The 18,900-nt window shown below is 43.8% G+C and overlaps 1 protein-coding gene across 1 annotated transcript in view; it reads left to right on the top strand.

Annotated features, from left to right (window-relative positions):
• The window catches only part of LOC108153565 (glutamate receptor 1), a 28,214-nt gene extending 14,747 nt beyond the window's left edge, over positions 1-13,467 (top strand). The window contains exons 6-17 of the mRNA XM_033387284.1: positions 1,742-1,995; positions 2,085-2,249; positions 3,291-3,644; positions 3,805-3,906; positions 4,280-4,520; positions 4,611-4,705; positions 4,811-4,978; positions 7,434-7,548; positions 8,422-8,912; positions 10,156-10,400; positions 10,523-11,000; positions 11,121-13,467. Coding sequence (XP_033243175.1) covers positions 1,742-1,995; positions 2,085-2,249; positions 3,291-3,644; positions 3,805-3,906; positions 4,280-4,520; positions 4,611-4,705; positions 4,811-4,978; positions 7,434-7,548; positions 8,422-8,912; positions 10,156-10,400; positions 10,523-11,000; positions 11,121-11,231 — 2,819 coding nt within the window. The 3' untranslated portion in view covers positions 11,232-13,467. The remainder of the gene's footprint in view (positions 1-1,741; positions 1,996-2,084; positions 2,250-3,290; positions 3,645-3,804; positions 3,907-4,279; positions 4,521-4,610; positions 4,706-4,810; positions 4,979-7,433; positions 7,549-8,421; positions 8,913-10,155; positions 10,401-10,522; positions 11,001-11,120) is intronic.
• Positions 13,468-18,900: the final 5,433 nt, after the last annotated feature.

Raw genomic sequence — 18,900 nt, 5'->3', positions numbered from 1 at the left:
CTTTGACTAGTGCCACAGGGCCTGTGGGCTGTACCATCTCGTTTTAAGTGCGAATGAAAGCTGGCTGCATGGGAGCCATGGGGCATGGGCATGGGGCATAGGCATGAGGCATGGAATTGGGATGGGCGAAGCGGCAGTTAGTTGCAGCCATAACTCAATAAACACAAATGCAAATTGCACTCGCAGAGGAATCTCATGCGCATATCACACACAACGATGTGGCACAAACGATGGCTGCCAGGCAGGCAGTACAACAGTGCTGATAATTCCATGCCCTAGAAGGATGATAGCCGGGTGTGGGGAGCAAGAAAATGAAACTTGGCCTGGCAATGCCCTGCCCTGCCCGAAACCCAAAAACAAAGCCATGTCCCTGAGTATCTGTTGGACCATGTGCAGAGGGAATGCACATTGTATATCTTTGGATATCTTTGTATCCGTTTTCGGCAAATTTCAAATTGAAACTGATTTTGCTCCTTTGGCTTTTGTTGTGCACACAAAAGGGCAAGGGGTCAGGTGTATGATGGGTATCACCCCTTGTGCATATGGATTTTTTGTGGGTCAGTGTCTGTGTCTATGGCCTATTTTTCGACCAAAGCAAATGCCAATGCCCAGCAGACAAGGAAAACTGAATGTTCTGTGAAGAATGTTCACTGAGAGACAAAATATGAAAATACATATTTGATTGATATATATTTTTTATTTAAAATAAACACATTTCTTATTTAAAAAAGTTTATATTTCTTATTTAAAATATATTATATATTTATATATTATTATGTTTATTTTAAATTGATTTTTAAGTAGATTCAGTTTTTTAAGTTAATATATATATGTATATATTAAAAAAAATATATATATTTTTTTTTTATTTAAAATAAACACATTTCTTATTTAAAAAAAGTTTATATTTCTTATTTAAAATATATTATATATTTATATATTATTATGTTTATTTTAAATTGATTTTTAAGTAGATTAAGTTTTTTAAGTTAATATATATATGTATATATTAAAAAAAATTTATATTATATATATTAAACTAAAAATTAATCATAATAATAAAAATGCTTGTAATACACTTAACTTAAATCCCTTAAAATCACACTTAAATCAAATTGAGTTCCATATAATTTCACAATTATTGTATTTAAAACCGAATATTAAATTAATTTTCTCTGAGTGTACGCTAAACAGCTATGTAAGAGAGTGAGTGTACTTTACTATAAAAATCTATTATCAAGTCGCTTAAGGAGTACACAAAATATTCTTCGAACAATTCAACTCATTTAAACGTTGGGATTTTCTGGAAATACAAAAATTTAATTTCTTTTCGAATTTGATTGTTTGTCGGGTGGATTCGACTGTACAGTATAGCCCTTTGTCTGGCCATCTATACACCCCAACCCATCCCTTTCTCCCCCTGAAGATTTCCTGTCTATCTGTAAGAGTTGCAAATGTTCGCCTTGTTTATAAGGGATACTCCTCGGTCGAGCGAGAGGCGAGGCCGCCTGCCCCAAGGGGCATGGGAGGCATGGGGCTCATTCCTTTTCAGCAGTGGCTAACGACTCGCAAAACTGTTGATGGTTGTAATTTGTGTGCCTTTTCCTAATGTATGCATGCATCGCATTGGAGCTGTGAGCGACTGTGCCTCTCCTTCCTGCCCGCCGAAAACTCAGTTAATTAACAGGATCACACTTTCACGCACACACGCACACACGCACACACCCTTCTCCATTCGCAGGCCTCCTGCGCCTGCAGCAAATTTATCAGGGCCTGAAGCCCGGTAACGAGTCCTTTCAAGTGGAGCTGGTCAAGCGCATATCCAATGTCAGCATGGCCATAGAGTTCCTGCACACGCTGGAGCAACTCGGACGCTTCACCAGCAAGCACATCGTCCTCGACTGTCCCACGGAAATGGCCAAACAAATACTTATCCAGCATGTGCGCGATTTGCGCTTGGGACGTCGCACCTATCACTATTTGCTGAGTGGTTTGGTAAGTTGCATGCCACATTTCCATCCCCCATCTCCCATGCACTCTGACCCAAAAAGACCGAAACTTATTTCTATTGTCTCCATTTGCAGGTCATGGACGATCGCTGGGAGAGTGAGATAATCGAATTTGGGGCCATTAACATTACGGGCTTTCGCATTGTGGATACCAATCGGCGGCTGGTGCGCGATTTCTACGACAGTTGGAAGCGACTGGACCCACAGATGAGTGTGGGGGCTGGCCGTGAATCGATTTCGGTAAGGTGGACACATGGGACACACCCATGACCATGGCAGGAGTACAGTACAGTACGGGTACAGTACAGTACGGGGTTGTTAAATATTTGCTGGGGGATTTAATGTTTGCATCCGGAAGGGGCATAGCCATATAGCAGCATCTAGTTTGCGGCGCTTTGTCGCTTGCTCTGCGCTGCCTGTCTGTTTGTGTATCTCTCTTTCTCTCTCTCTGTTCTGTTCGGTGTAGTCAAATAGCAGCAGATTTCACTTTTAGTTGAGGGGCAGGACTTGCAGTCAAAGGCACATGTGTCCTTGCTGTTCCGTTGTCCTTGTCATTGTTGGCATAGTCACACAGATACACATACACACACACACACAGAAATAGAGAGCAGAGAAGAGGCTGCGTTTTGGTTTAGTTTGCGTTTGCGCTGGCTGTTTATATTTGTATTTCCTTGGCATTATCCTTGTTGACAAAGATTTCACTTTGTGGCGCTTAAATGTTGGTCTGCTGCTGCACGGACCGAGCCGCATGGGGCAGTCAGGCAGACAGCCATCCACTGGACGACACAGTCCTCTCATTCCATCGCCATATCACGCTTCAGAGCCACTGCTCTGGCTGCTGCTCTCTTTTGACCATGTTTATTTGACTTGACTGTATGCTTAGGGGGGAAATTCACATTAAAGCCTTTGTGTGGCAGCATTCCGTTTCTCTCAGTCTCTCATTCTTTCGCATTCTCAGTATCTGTTTACCGAGAATTCACTTTAAGAACACTGCCAGTGATTAAATATTAAATCAAAGTCGGGGTTTTAATATGCAACACGTTTCTTAGATCACCGCTAAACCTTAACACCCGCTGGGAGCGAGCCCAGCGTCTAGGCAGCGTCACCCGGTCACCTTTTTTCCCATGGAATAAACAAGGCGAAAAATGGGTTTGGTTTGAGGCCTGCTGGATGCTTCGCAGAGGGCAATGGTTGGGAAAATTGTGAATAACACCGTTTAATGCACTCATTAAATCATAAAACACCTTCCCCTTTCAACACCCTGTACTAACTCTCTTCTAGGCCCAGGCTGCTCTCATGTACGATGCTGTGTTCGTTCTGGTCGAGGCGTTCAATAAAATCCTGCGCAAGAAACCGGATCAATTCAGGAACAATGTGCAGCAGCGTCGCAGCCAGAATCTAATGGTAGCCCAGGCCGCTGCTTCGACGTCCAGTGATGGTTACAACAATTACAACAACAATAATGCCAATAGCAGTACCCACAGCGGTGGTGGAGGTGGCGGCGGCGGTGCTGGTGGCATCGATTCTGGATCCAATGGTGCCTCCACGTCGTCGCGAGCATTGGACTGTAATACGGCGAAGGGTTGGGTGAATGCCTGGGAGCATGGTGATAAAATATCGCGTTATTTGAGAAAGGTGAGCGTTAGAGAGGTAGAGGATGATGATGATGGAGATGTAGATGTGGATGATGATGAAATGACATTGATACCGAAAGCAATTAAAGACACACCCACACAGAGAGATGTATGTAGATGTTTTAATCTCTCTCTCTCTCCATCGCTTGTTTTATCCGCAGGTGGAAATCGAGGGTCTTACCGGTGACATCAAATTCAATGATGACGGCAGACGCATCAATTACACGTTGCATGTTGTCGAGATGACAGTAAACAGTGCCATGGTATGTATATTTCTATCACTCCCTTCCTCTATCTGTTTATCATTCGTAAAGGAGTTGCTGCAATCAGTCACCCGATCATTTACTTTACTCTCAGTTTGAGTCAAACGGTTTGATACAACAGCAACAACAACCGCATTGAATAATTGCAGAGCAGATTCGAAACAAGTTTCGATTCACTCAAGATTGCCTTAAAACGGAAGTTTTGATCGAACCTGCTTTATCGCAACCAAACTTGTTGAACCATGCGAATGGTTCCATGCATGCTGTTCCACGCTTTGGCTTAATCATATTGCGCGGCAGGCGCGGACACGATCGGACACAATATTTATGGCTTCTACATCTCTACTTTCTACTTATTTTTTTTTGTTCACAGGTAAAAGTGGCCGAGTGGAATGACGATGCCGGCCTGCAGCCACTGAATGCCAAGTATGTGCGTTTGCGTCCGCATGTGGAGTTTGAGAAGAATCGCACATACATAGTGACCACTGTACTGGAGGAGCCGTACATAATGCTGAAGAAGGCGGCCTTTGGCGAGAAGTTGCACGGCAATGAACGCTTCGAGGGCTATTGCAAGGATCTCGCCGAGTTGCTCTCCAAGGAATTGGGCATTAATTGTGAGTAAATTCACGAGACGAGGCCCTCTCTCTCAAGCTGCTTAATCACCACCACTCCACCCCCTCTGTTCACCCCCGTTTACTCTGCAGATGAACTCCGTTTGGTCAAGGATGGCAATTACGGTTCAGAGAAGTCAAAGACCCACGGCGGATGGGATGGAATGGTGGGGGAGCTGGTGCGCAAGGTAAGTGCCTCCTCCACACGATGGCAGACAGCGGTGCGCTATCTCCTTGGATGGCTCCATCTCCATCCTCCCACTTCTGTTCTGGTCTGTTCTGTTCTGTTGCAGGAAGCGGATATTGCGATTGCCGCCATGACGATTACCGCCGAGCGCGAACGTGTCATCGACTTTAGCAAGCCGTTCATGTCGCTGGGCATTTCAATCATGATTAAGAAGCCAGTGAAGCAGACGCCCGGAGTGTTCAGCTTCATGAATCCTTTATCACAGGAAATTTGGGTGCGTATATGGCTGCTCCTCCACTGCTTGCTTCCCTGTTGCACTCCGCTTCATTGGCGCTCAGCGATGCGTTGCACACAGCAAGGAAGCACCAAAGGATGGTCCCAAAAGATAGTGCCGGGAGTCTCTTTGCGGACGCTGTTTGTTCCTTGCATCATAGTCCCTTTGGTTGTAATGAAGATTTACTTGCAACTATTGATATTTGAAAGTAAAACATCGCCACTACGAGCGCATCTTGTTTTTGGCTTTAGATTTCTAATTATTTCCTGTCCTGCTGATGCCACTACAATGTGGCACAAACAGCTCGTGGAATGTGTTTATTTTACTTGCGTAACGAGTCAAAATGTTGCAGAAATTGCCCTGCATACAAATGAGTAAAGTTTTTTAAACAATTTCTTCGTTCATTTCTGCGCCGCCAATTCTTTTTCTCCCTCGGTTTTTCTCCGTGCTATGCCGTGCGATGGGGCTTTCTCCTCGGACAAAGTTTGCGGCCTGCAAAAGTTTGCGACTTGTATATTTATTTCTTCTGGTTTCTGGGCTTCAACTTGAGCTTCAGCAGCCGCCGCCACGTAAGCTGCTCTTCTGCTGCTCTGCTCTGCTATGCTATGCTCCCCCCCCTCAAAGTTTAATAGAGTAAACGACAAAGTTTTTTGTGCTTTTACCACTGCCACTACTACTGCCTTTTTTTTGTTTTTGCTCTTACATTACTCGTATAAACAGTGGGAAGTGGCAGGACCTAAGCAGGGCTTGCGGCAGGACACGGGCAGGGGGCACGAAAATTACGTGGCCGTCAAGTTTTAAATTTTACGCTAGTCTCCCTCCGTGTCCAAAGTTTTAGATGTTGGCTCGAAGGAGCTGTTTAAATAAATGGCAAACCCATCAAATTTGTATGAGCATTTAGTTGATGTTTATGTTTATGTTGCAGCCAGGCTTGAAGGATAGTAGTGGCAGCAACGATATTAGCTGGAGCTCGAAGGTGGACGGGGGGGCAAGCGGATTGACAATTAAACAAATTACGAGATGGGGATAGGTTAACGCGCTGTTATCACGATGCTGGTTTTTAAATTTACGCAACATAAAAAAATGTTCTTAAAAAAACTTTAAAGTATCGACTTGCCACCAAATACCTTGTATTCGATTTTCGAAGGCAACCCTAAAAGTATGCACTAAAATAGCTTTTCTTTAGCAGTAAAAGGGTTCCCAGAGCATGGTGTTCAACGAAACAAATGATACTTCATATGTTCATATCGGCCATAATAATGATCCTATTGAAACCAGATTCGCGAATCTGTTAGATATGATTGTTCTTTATGATTCTGCACTTGTGGTTTTCTACATGAATTTAACATACCCCTGACAACAGGGGTACAGGGTATTTAAAGGGGACACAGTAGCTTTGCCATGGTGTTCGTGGTTATCGGGAGGGTTTTTTGTTTTTATTTGGGGGTGGGGGAGGCGGGAGGGAGAGGCAAATCTCAAAAGAGTCAAAGCGTGTTGACAGCGCGACAAATGCAAAATTAAATGCCAATAAAAGTCAGAGAGCGAGAGAGTGAAAGCTAATGCGTAATTTGACATGAGCTAAAAAAAAAATTACAAATGCAAATTAGTTTTCAGCCAGAGATGGTGGGAGGGGAACGGGGGGGAAATCAGAGAAGGCAAAGGGAAAGGGCTTGGGCCAAAAGGCAGCGGCAAAAAGGCGCAAAAGTTAACAAGCTAATAAAAAAGTCTTTTACAAAAATGTATCATAAATTAAATGAAGCATTTTAGCTGCTGCCACATACAAACAGCAGCTGAAAAGAAGGAGCAGCACAGGATATATCCTCATACAAGGCTGAAAGGCAGGAAGGAACAATCCTTAGGAGTAGTACGAGTAGGAGTAGGCGTAAGGATGTGTCTGTGTGTGCTGCTGCCTGTGTGGTGATGCCATTGAGGCATATGAAAGCATCAGCAGCAGAAGCGACAAAACGACAAGGACACACCTTTCGCCTTCAGGCAGCACACAAAAGAAGGCGCTTTTCCATGGCAGCCATTCAGGTGCTGACAGCAGGCAGACACCCTGCCACCTCCCCCTCCCCCACCAACCTCATTCCACACAGTGGCAACAGTTGCTCCAGACAAAACCTGGAGCCTCTTCTCCTGTCAATGTCCTTGGGGCCAGGCATTATCTTGCCCCTCAAACGCCCCCCACCAGCATCGTCTCACCATTAGGTTAATGTTTCGTTATTTTCCTAGGAACATCCTGGCCCCGTTCCGCTTCCGCTTCAATTAGTTAAGAAAATTTAATGAAAAAAATCATTAGAATTTCTGTACGGAAGGTACCACACATACACACAGCCAGGCAGCAGCCAGGCAGCAGCCAGGCGGCAGCCTCTCTCTTCATGTTTCCCCCGTGTCCACAAGGATCTCATGTTCCCGGTTCATCTTTACCGTTTCTTGTTGTTTCTTTTTTCAACAGGTGAGCGTCATCTTCAGCTACATTGGAGTGAGCATTGTGCTGTTTTTTGTGTCACGCTTCTCGCCACATGAATGGCGTCTCGTGCAACAGCAGCCGCAACAATCACAGCCGCCAGGTGAGTGTACAGGTGTTCTTTACAGGACACCTGTGAGCGAGTGGAAGGAAAAATGAAAGGAAGGATTGCTGCAGAGAAAGGGCGAATAAATGCGTATAAATTTCATGTTTTCTTTCTGTTTGAATTTTGGGAAAATTTGGACTTGGATTTGAACTTGTTTTTGTATTCAATTTTTATTTGATTTTCGTCAGAAATTCAATTATTTCCATTCCAATTTGGATGCTGGCAATCAAAAGTCCGAAATGTCCACATATGGACAGACGGAAAGATAGACGGACGGACGGAGAGACAGAGCCCAGTTGAGTGCTCTCATAACAATATACTAGTCGCATATCCTACAAAACACATCCTTAATGTAATTTTGGCGGGGAAAAGTAAACAAAATTTGGTATGCAGTCAGCGTGCAGTGTAAAAAGCGAGAGAATAGACAAAACGTAGCAACCTTACCCTAACCGAAAGGATATACCAAGTGCAAAATAAAACCTGTCATGACTAGATGGCAGGACATGAATGGAAGCCCATGCTAGAAGCAGAATCAGCATCCAGCATCCAGCATCAGACATCAGGCAGGGCAGGACGAGCCAGCAATGTCATCATTGCTTTCTGTGTGGCACTCAATGGCTTTGCAATTGAAGCAAATGGTGGACTGAACACTGAACCGGGGAGGGTTTGAGGTGGACTTGGCTATGGGTTTGATTGCATATCAATTAGAGCAGAGGCGCAAAAAACCAAGCATCCCAAACGAAATGATTGAAAGTTGGACAGTCGACATGGGCACGTACTCCTGCATCCTCCTTTAAGCACCCGTTTGCCCTTCCTGCGGTTTCAATTTGTATATACCTCTCCTATTCATCTCCTCCTCTACTTACACAGATCCGCATGCACATCACGAACAACTTGCCAATCAGCAGCCGCCCGGCATCATTGGAGGTGCAACCGGACCGATGGCAGTGCCGGCCATGCCCCCCGGCCCGCCCACACCCGGGGCACAGTCGGCAGCCAGTGCCGCTGCCCTGCAGGCGGCGATCTCCGCGTCCGCTGCTTCTGCCTCCGTTTCGGTGTCCAGTGGGTCATCGACGTCGGCAGTGAATGAGTTCAGCATTTGGAACAGCTTCTGGTTCTCATTGGCCGCCTTCATGCAGCAGGGATGTGATCTGTCGCCCCGTTCCGTTTCGGGGCGGATTGCGGCCGCCTCCTGGTTCTTCTTCACCTTGATACTCATCTCCTCGTACACGGCCAATCTGGCGGCATTCCTCACCGTCGAGCGCATGGTGACGCCGATTAATTCGGCTGAGGACCTGGCCATGCAGACGGAGGTCCAGTACGGCACTCTGTTGCATGGCTCCACCTGGGATTTCTTTAGGGTGAGTGAAGCATACCTTTCCATCCCTGTGGCTGGATGGGCATTCCAAATAAGAGTGCCTCATTGAGTGGCAGCAATCGAGGAGAAGACAAATTCATTTTCGGTAACCCTCACATAAGACACACACACATCCCACTCAAAAAAGAGCCACACACACACACACAGAAACAGACGCACACACGCACAAATCAAAAGACAATAAAATCCATTAAAATGTGTGATCTGTGACCGGCGGACGTGCTGCCTGGGGATGCCTTTTCAGATAAGGATTAATTTGCAATACACAAAAACAGAAAAAAGTAATAAAAGAATAAAAAGCAATTTGTCTACGACCTCTCCTTGGTACCCTTCTCTTCTTCTTTAATCCGCCTTAAAAAAAAACCAAAAATGCAAAAAAAAAACGAGGGGGAACGATGTGAGTTGCTGCTGCGACCGCAACTCTACATATATACCTTTGAGTGGGCGGAAAGGGGTGGGGCGAATTTTGAAATACTCTTGTGCAGGTTCGATATCACAGGAGTGTGGATACCAAATTTGGTTGCTCTAGCTCTAGCTCTAGCTCTAGCTCGTAGAGAATGACTATACCGTCTAGACTGCTGGATCTGAACCAGATCAATTTCATTCTTTCTCGCTCTGTCTCTCTTTAAAACACTAATTTCATGGTCGGCTTTGCCTATCGCTAGAAGCGAGCGGACGAAAATCTGTGGCATCCACAATTTAGAAGATAAGAAAAATAAAAATCGCAATCATAGAGAATGACCATATCTATCAGATTGCTGAATCTGGATCAGATCGGATAATTTGTATAGCCAAAAGGAACAAATCGATTTGCAGTGGCTACGCCGCGCCCGACGACACGTTCTGACTGATTTTCTGTCTTTCTCGCACCCCCTTTTTGTCGCTGAATGTAGCCATACTGACTATGTATTGGGTATACATAGATGAAGAGTTGCGGTCGCAGCAGCAACTCACAACGTTCCCGTTTTTTGTTTCGTTTATTGCTATATTTATTTGGAGAATGTTTTAAGGAAACTTAAAGCCTCTTCTGCTGCCCTCTGTCATTCATAAGAAGTCTACAGCTATTAGCATATGAATAGGAACCAATGCACTTGAACTTTTCTACTCGAATTCTACTGGTGTCCCTCCATTCATATGTATCGGAGTGTGTGTGCCGAGATTCCCTTCATTTTTTGTCCCTCCTTTCCCATCTTTTCCTTTCTGTCTATCTCTTTCCATATGGCCAGCGCTCCCAAATCGCACTACACAACAAAATGTGGGAATATATGAACTCTCGGCCGAACGTCTTTGTGCATACGTACGACGAGGGTATCAAACGCGTGCGCACCTCCAAGGGCAAGTATGCTTTGCTGGTGGAGTCGCCGAAAAATGAATATGTAAACGCCAGGGAGCCATGCGACACAATGAAAGTGGGCCGCAATCTGGATACAAAGGGATTTGGCATTGCCACGCCGCTCGGCTCTGCCCTCAAGTGAGTATTTGAGGGGGTGTGGGATTGGGACTGGCTGGGCTTCAGAAATTGATGCCACATCTAAGAGGGGGAATGGCACACATATCTAACAAAAGAGCACCGGAACATTCTCTATTCAACAGGGATCCCATCAATCTGGCCGTCCTAACGCTCAAGGAGAACGGCGAGCTGATCAAGTTGCGCAACAAATGGTGGTACGACAAAACGGAATGCAAAACGGACGGCCAGGAGGCCTCGCACAATGAACTCTCGCTGAGCAATGTGGCCGGTATATTCTACATATTGATTGGCGGCCTTCTAGTCTCCGTGCTGGTGGCCATTCTAGAGTTTTGTTTCCGTCGAAAGGATGGCCGTTCCTCGGGCGGCGGCGGCTCCAACGGGCATGGTCCTATGGGCATTGCCATTGGCAGTGCGATGGGCGTCGGCGGCAGCCTGGGCAAGGCCAATGGCTCAATGATGCTGCATGGACAGAATAGCGGGGGAGTGCCGGGCGTAATGCCGCCGTCCACACATCAAAGAAGTTCCCTGACGGACACAATGCATTCGAAGGCGAAATTGACTATCCAAGCGAGCCGCGACTATGACAATGGACGCGTCGGGGTGAGTAGTGGGTGAATACAGAAATGTGGAATGGGGTTCTTTCTCTTTCTCTCTCTCTATTTCTATTTTTAACGCACATTCAGCAACGCTCAGTGATTACGTCTACTAATCCACGCACAGTATCTCAATTGCGCCTCGTTGCAGTATTATCCACCCGCACAGCTTTCATCGAACCAGGGCGCCGATGGCGGCGTCGAGGCCCTGCACATGAATGCTCATGGCCAGGTTTGACATGAGCACGCGCAGGAATCGCGCCTCTGACGCACACCCTGCGCGCCCACAATACGCCGCATAATGGCCAACAGTCGCCAGGACACGGAAAAGATGATGGGAGGAGCGGGAGCGGCACCTACTGCAATCAGCTGCAATAGCAGCCACGAGGGTAGCCTATCGCCGGGCAGCGGTAGCGCCACTTTGATGCGCCACTCGCCGGACATCAACCAGCAGCAGCAGCAGCATCCCTATGGCAAGTAAGGACAACCTCTCGCCTGTAGCTATTAAGTGAGATACAGCCGCAGCCTTTCGGGCAGTCGAGGATGGTCGGGGGTCAGTGTCCGATACGGATATTAATCTTTAAACAAGTGCGAAAGCGCATTACACAATAAATTTCACTAACACTATATTTATGCGTATGTTCGTGCATGCGTGTGTGTGTGTGTTTAAAGGCCGCTGTGTAATCATTTGGCAAATTCTTTTAGCCTGTCAGCAAAAGGCAATGTCGGGCGTATAAATTATTGCATTACTGTTAACATTTGGTGACCCGCAAGCAGGGTGGGCGAGGGGATGGGTAGGAGGAGAAAAAACCATAAATATATTCAAAAATTGTATGCTCTCATCTGTGTACGGATATGACACATACTTCTCGTACAGATACATATGCATATACATATATGTATATATATATACACGTATAGGCCATACACATAGTGCAATGCAATTCATTGCATTCAAATGACTGATTAATATTTTTTTTTAGTAATAAACAATAAGAACACAAATATGCCATGCCCCCCCACACACACACACAAAACTCTTTCAATAGCTAAAAGAAAAAAAAATATATAAAATATGGAAAATGGGACACGCGATATTAAGTGGCTCAAAACGGAGGGATTTTCATTCATATTTTTGATGTTGTTTTTCTTTTCATTGCGGGATTTGTAGTCGCATATTTGTTTATAATTAAATTACAGAAAACACACACACAACAAAAAACTAATGAAAACAAGACGAAGTGTCGAAGGGAGGTGGCGGCGAGGGGTCCTACATAAATATTGTAATAAATTAATTAGCGCTAAATAAAGAAAATAGTTTAAGCCCATCGTTTGAGTCCATGAATGCAAAAAACGGTTCAAAAATATCCCACAAATGGCCCAGACAGCAGAATTTTAATTAAATTTATTTTAATTGAATTTGAAACTGTTTTGATTTGATTTGAGAGAGCAGCATGAAAAAATGAGGATGATTTTGCACACAGATTTATGTTATGTATGGTTCTTTTTCTCCATATTCCACAATTCGATAGGGCATTCGGGGCAATCCTTTTGTATCATCTTCTTCGTCACTGCGGTCACTACATAGGAGGGAGAGAAGGCTCTGGTTTGAAAAGGACAGGCGATCGTTTGTATTTGTGGCTGAGCGAAATTAAGAAAGATATATATAAAGTCTCTTAACCAAGATTGAATCTTCTTTGTCTTTGCCTTAAATTAAATTTTTATTTGATTTGATTTGATTTAATTTAAATTGATTTAAGCAGCGATTAATGCGATTTTGCACAGAGAATTTTTTTAATATATAATCCCAAACTTCCCCAGAGTGGCAGGAGAGTCAGGAGGAGCAGGAGCAAGAGTAGGTACCAACTATTAGGATTAGGTTTAGGTTTAAGTTCAGGCTAAAAGATAGATAATGTTTAAATTGTAGGGAAAAATCAAGCGTACAACAAGAGTCGCATACTTCCGAGAGCATCCGAACAGGAGACGTCGTAGCCATAGCCATAGCTTAGCCATAGCCATAGCCATAGCCATTAGCCGTAATGTCGTATTACTAGTGTAAGTGTATAAAAATCAACGCTAATTGTAGCTGCATTTTTTTTTTTTTTGATGTGGAAAAAGACAAGATACAGAGATACTACCATTAAATGAAAAGAAAAAAATAAATGATCAATTCATATCAAAAGACATTAAAAATGGTACTAAGTTTATCCAAAAAAATTAAAAAATACACAAAAAAAAAAATAAAAAATAACTATCATAAATAAACAGTAAAAAAATAACTAATAACTGATGTAAAATATTTATGAATTTATAATGTTGATAGCTCAAATTTACTTATGTATGTACATATGTATGTTTGCATGTATGTGTGTGTGTGGTGGAGAACCATCTTCAGTCGAGATGGTATGCCGTTTTCTTATGTATTTCTGGATATTTTTCGGGTTGCATAAATCTTTTATGAGCCAAAAAAAAAACAAAACACGAGAGAAGAGACGAACGTTGCAGGTGAATTGCATTTAAACTCGAATTTTAGTTATTTAATCAAACAAACAAAATCAAAAAACTCAAATCAAACAAGGCCGCTAAAGTGCATAAATAAATATCCAGTAGCAAAATGCAAAAGAAAGCACTCTACCAAGAGATATATATATGTATGTATAGTATATATATATGCCAGAGTAAATACCTATAAATATAAATGGTGAAAACTGTGTCTAAGCAAATAAAAGCCATAGAAATGGAGTACGAATCAAATCAGATAATAAATACAATCCCAAAAAACTAAAAAAAAGAAAGCCAAAAACCCAACCCAAACCCAATCGACACGAATTTGACTATTGAAAAAGATATAAGGGTATCAAAAATAAAAACAATTAATTTTAAAACATCATAGCCACTAAGATGAAAACCATACAAATTCGTGAAGACTTTTCCGTTTTAATTGAGACGACTCTTAAGTACTCGTGTGATTATGCACGAGTATCTAGCAATAATGTGTGTGTGTATAAATTTCAGTTTTATTTGTAAAATATTACCATAGCAAACAGCAACAAAACAAATGCAAATGAGAAGCAGCAGCAGCAGTCGTAGCCCCGTGTGGTGACATTTGATATATTTATTAATATTTAGCAAACATATTGTTATCGTATTGCATTTAACTGCCCTGCCACAAAGAGTGGCAGGCAGGCAGAAAGTGAAGAAAACTACTCCGAACATTAAGCGAGAGTGGAGTGCTGCCATAATGAAGGCAAACAAAGTGGCAAAAACACAAAGCAAATAAAACGAGCATATAATAAACATTTTAAACGCTTCGTTGTTTCAGTTTGGGGGGGGTTGGATTCTACAATTCCAGGATTCCAGTAAAAGGATGGTAACTTTCATTCATTCATTCCTTTTCTGTCTTCATTCTCTGTCTCTCTAGCGATTTATTAATCCGAATGCATTAAGACATATTTGGTTGAGTAACAACAACAGCAGCAACACGCACTGACTTGAGTTGTCGTTTGCCTGAAAGCATTTGCACAAATTGACGGTCGACCGCATTTGCCACATGCGGCAACTAAGAAGATGCCAACAGAACACACACACAGCAGAAGCAGAGAAACAGAGGCAAAGATGCCGTTATTATGAGATTGTCGTGTGGCACTGCAGTCACATGGCCATGGACAACCCTCCTATCCACCCACTGCCTTCTACAACCTCTACTCGCAGTCCCCACATCCACATCCGCATCCGTCCTGCTACCATGCTAGGCCTTATACTGCTGCCTGATTTCGGGTAAACTATTTACAGGACGCTCTCCAGGGGGTGCCGCTCCGTGTGCAACATGAACTAAATGCTTTGCGGTTGAATTGTTGTTGCCGTCGCCTTGCCTTGCCTTACCTTGCCTTGCCGTTTGTTTTGTGCCACACCACTGCCACATTGCCACAACCAACTCCATTGCAACATAATTAGAAAGCGGGGAATGTTGCTGCCGCTGCTGCTGCCGCCTGGCAAAACGGAAGTCATGATTCATAAGTGCCTGCACACGCCGCAGTAATTAACACACAAAACATCCCGACAGTAGGCAGACCAGGACCAGACACAGCCGCAGTCACAGTCGCAGTTGACTGGCGACTGGCTCAAGGATGGCGGCCCCCGTGTTTGCTTAGAGGCCGCTGAAGACCACCTGAAAAGATCCACACCCACAGTTCACATTAGCATAAAAACCACTTGGCCAGACCCCAGACCCCCACACCCACATAGCCGTCCCCCAAGTAGCCCTTGGGGTATGAAATTTTTCATTTGACAAGTGCCAAAGTTGCGCCGTCATAAAATTAGCGACATTTTTAACTGTTTTCCTAACCCACAGAAGGGAAGCAGCGATGGGAATGGAAAATGGCAAATGCGAATGGCTATGAAAATGGTTGGGTTGGGTCGAACCTTAAGTATCCCTTTCCCTTGAAACCCACAACACTAAGGACAATAAGCAAATAAGAAAAAGGACAGGCAGAAAGTGGCGTCATAAAAAGCAAAACCCAAGAAAAATCCGCCTAAGGATGAGCGGGTGAGTATCAATGATGTTAGAAAATATCAGGTCTCACGGTAACGTCTCTTCTTCCGGCGTGTGCAACAACGGAATCATCGGCTTTTGTTGTGAAGACGTACAGAAAATGCACCAAGGAAAAAGTGTAGAATGTATTTTTTTTTTCTGTGAGAATGAGTGGAAATGAGGAAGCCAAAAAACAAAAAACTAGCCATAGAATGAGTTTTATGCGAGAAAATGTACATAAAATACGCTATTAATTAAAATTTCAGGTATGTTTTACACAATTAACCACATTTTATTATAAATATGCATATGTATTTGCGTTTATATTACATATTGCTGCATTTATCTACATTTAGGGAATTTTTGGGAAACTGCATCCTGGTGATGGGACAAAAGATAGCTGTGTAGGACTGAAGTATCCAAAACCTATTTCTCTCGCTGCAAGCTTAAAGACTAGACTTTGAATACTTTCAGAGTCCTACCTCCCATTCCAATTTTTTGTGCCACAGAAACAAATGAGGACCCAAATGTGCACTGGACGTGGAAAACTACGTCCACACAGTCCCCCTGTCCGAGGGGCAGTCCACTCGAGCGTTTCGTGATGAAATGGCAAACATTTCGGAGTGGCTCGACGACCATTTCTCATAGCAAAAGTAAATAGGCAGCCGGGCCGAAGGGCGCTGCTTCGATGACTCTAATCGATCAAAGGGAAACGCCAAATCAATTGCCCGCCGACTCTGACTCCTGGTATGGTCCAAACGCCATTCCACGCTCTTGTGGAACCATGGCCACAACAGAGGCAGCAGCAGTCGAGGCAGCAGCAGAAGGGAAGCAGCAGGGGCAGCGAATCACTTACCATAATGAGGGCCTAAATGGACCGTATGCTGGGATACGTGCTAATAAATCTGCCCGAATGTGTTTATTTATTTGGCTGCCGTTGCGATTGCCACTCCCAAGCTCCCCCCACACTCGCAATCTCCATCTCCCATTGCTCGACATTGGCTGTGCAACACACAATTTTCATTGATTTATGCTGACCGCGTTTGTCGTTTTAAATATTTATCGAAATGATTGGGCGCCCACTTGCCTTACATCTTAATTATCGGCTTCAGTGGAATGGAAATGCATGGGGGCGTGGCCGTGAGGCTTAAGCGCCTCAATTTACATGGCCATGGAGTATTACAAATACTACAGTGGATTACACTGCACAGCCTGGTATATTTGCTCATGATAAATGGAAGAGCCATCTACATGGTGGAAATGTCTAAAGATTGTTCTTTGAAACTTAGTTTTGCTTTGGGTTTCTTCGGTAAGCTGTTTCTCAATGAAACTGAAAATTATTAAGATCCATATTGCGTTAGGGAGAGAGACAGACGGGCTGCGCTCCTGTTCTTTCATTTTTATTTTGTATTTTCTGCACTGCAGTCGCAATTATTTTATCTCTTGATCTTCATTTTGCTTCTTTCAGGCAATGCACACGCTTACTCTCTCAGCAATTCCTCAATTCGCAATCTCAGCCCAATCGGCTGATTTCTTTTCTGAGCTGACAGCATTTGTTTTTGTTTTACATATTCGATCGTGCCTGCAACTGTACCTTGTTTTTTTCTTTTCGCCTACTTGCATGCAATGCAAACTCCCGCAATTCTTTCTGTCGTTCGCTCTTTCATCAAAAACAGTGCCTCGCTCTTAGCAAATAAAATGAATAACGAGCGGGACGGGTGTTTGCTTTGTTGCCCAGTTTCTGTGTCTCTATTTTGTCTTTCAAAATTCCCTTTATTCTGCAAATATGTATGTAATGAAGATGTGATTAATCAATTCACCAAATCGATAAATGCATTGCATTCCTCAAACTTGCTATAAAATAAGCCAAATCATAATAAGTTCCGGGATTGATCACAACATCATTGGCATACGAATTCATTCTCATGTTGGCCAGTGTATTCCAATTAGGACGTCGCAGGCGATTCAATTCGTTTCGATTCGAGTGCAGGCTCCTTTTATTCCACTGTTCCACGGATGGAGCTTAATGAGCGGTCATCTTCAATTAATGTGCAAAATATGCATTCACAATTTTTAATTTATTTTTACCATAACCCGACGCCAGTGGAGGGTGATGCTACGGGGGGCAAGAGAATGCTGCGAAGAATATGGCAGTTGTGGGGCGTCTGTCTGCCATATCACTTACCTTGCATATTTTATTGAGATTCCCCACCCTCGCACATATGTATGTACATATAGTACATATATACATACATATATTTATATAAGCTTTGTGTTACTCCTAGTGCCTGGCCATAGAGTCCATGTCATTTTTGGGGAAAATTACGTTGCCAGCATTTGAAATGCGCCAACAGAGAGAGAGGAAACCCTAGAGAGAGGAAATGGTAACTGGATAGAACATCACAGAGGAAGAAGAGCTGTCTGTGCTGTCTGTCTGTTGTGTGCTGTGCTGTTTGTATGCCCCTTAATTACCAGTTATATTAGAGACGACTCCGCCTAACACACACACGCACATACACACACATCCCACACGAAAAAGGCAGAAGGCAACGTCGCAAGTCGTCTCATATTTTTCGTGTCCTATAATTGATATTTTGGGAATATCGTTGGGGCCCGTTTCATGTTGCAGCATGAATATATATATAAATGCCGCATTCCCCCATGGGAGAAAGGTAGTTTATGGTTCAATCAGATCATAAATTCTTCAAAAGAAAACTTCAAGAAGACAACATCTTGTACGATTTCACTCGCTGACACTCAAGGCGCTCCCTTCTCCGTGGCCCTCTTTCCTCCTTTTTTTGTGGTGTTTCATCTTGTCCATTTATTAAAAGGTTTTGCGGTTTTGCTTTAACCAATTTGAATGTCTCTGTGGGAAAATTGGAAAATGTCCATCGCCTGCTCCTGAAATATTGAAAACTTTTGTGCGGTCTGAAGCTGCAGCTGTCTGGATTTGTTGTATGTATTCTGTTCCCATGCATTTCCGCAATTGTCAATTAAAAGTATTACCAGACCAGAGCAGGATCCAAACCATGTAAAAATCAATCAGTGGACGCCGACATCAACCGCATTAGCTGGGGTCAACTAGGCAGAGAGGGAGAGAGAGAGAGTTTTGCAGAAGAGGATTCCGGGACTCAGAGAGAAAGCATTCCAGAGAGAAGGCCAAGAAACCGCAGTCAACTTTCTGATTGCGCTTTGTCCTTTGGTCTATCCTACGCTTGCAGTCCCCATCCCAATCACCATCCCAATCGCCCCGTTCTATTTTCCAGTCCAATCCCAAGTCCAAGATAGTTGTGTCCTTTGCTCTTTCCAATTGCGGCTGCTGTGGCTGCCCCTCTTTGTGCTCGATTTAGTTTGGGGGCCGCAAAAGAAAACTTTT

Source organism: Drosophila miranda, chromosome XR (genome assembly GCF_003369915.1).
Source record: "Drosophila miranda strain MSH22 chromosome XR, D.miranda_PacBio2.1, whole genome shotgun sequence".
Classification (NCBI taxonomy): domain Eukaryota; kingdom Metazoa; phylum Arthropoda; class Insecta; order Diptera; family Drosophilidae; genus Drosophila; species Drosophila miranda.
Note: the sequence above shows the minus strand (reverse complement) of the source record. Positions and strands in the feature narration are given on the sequence as shown.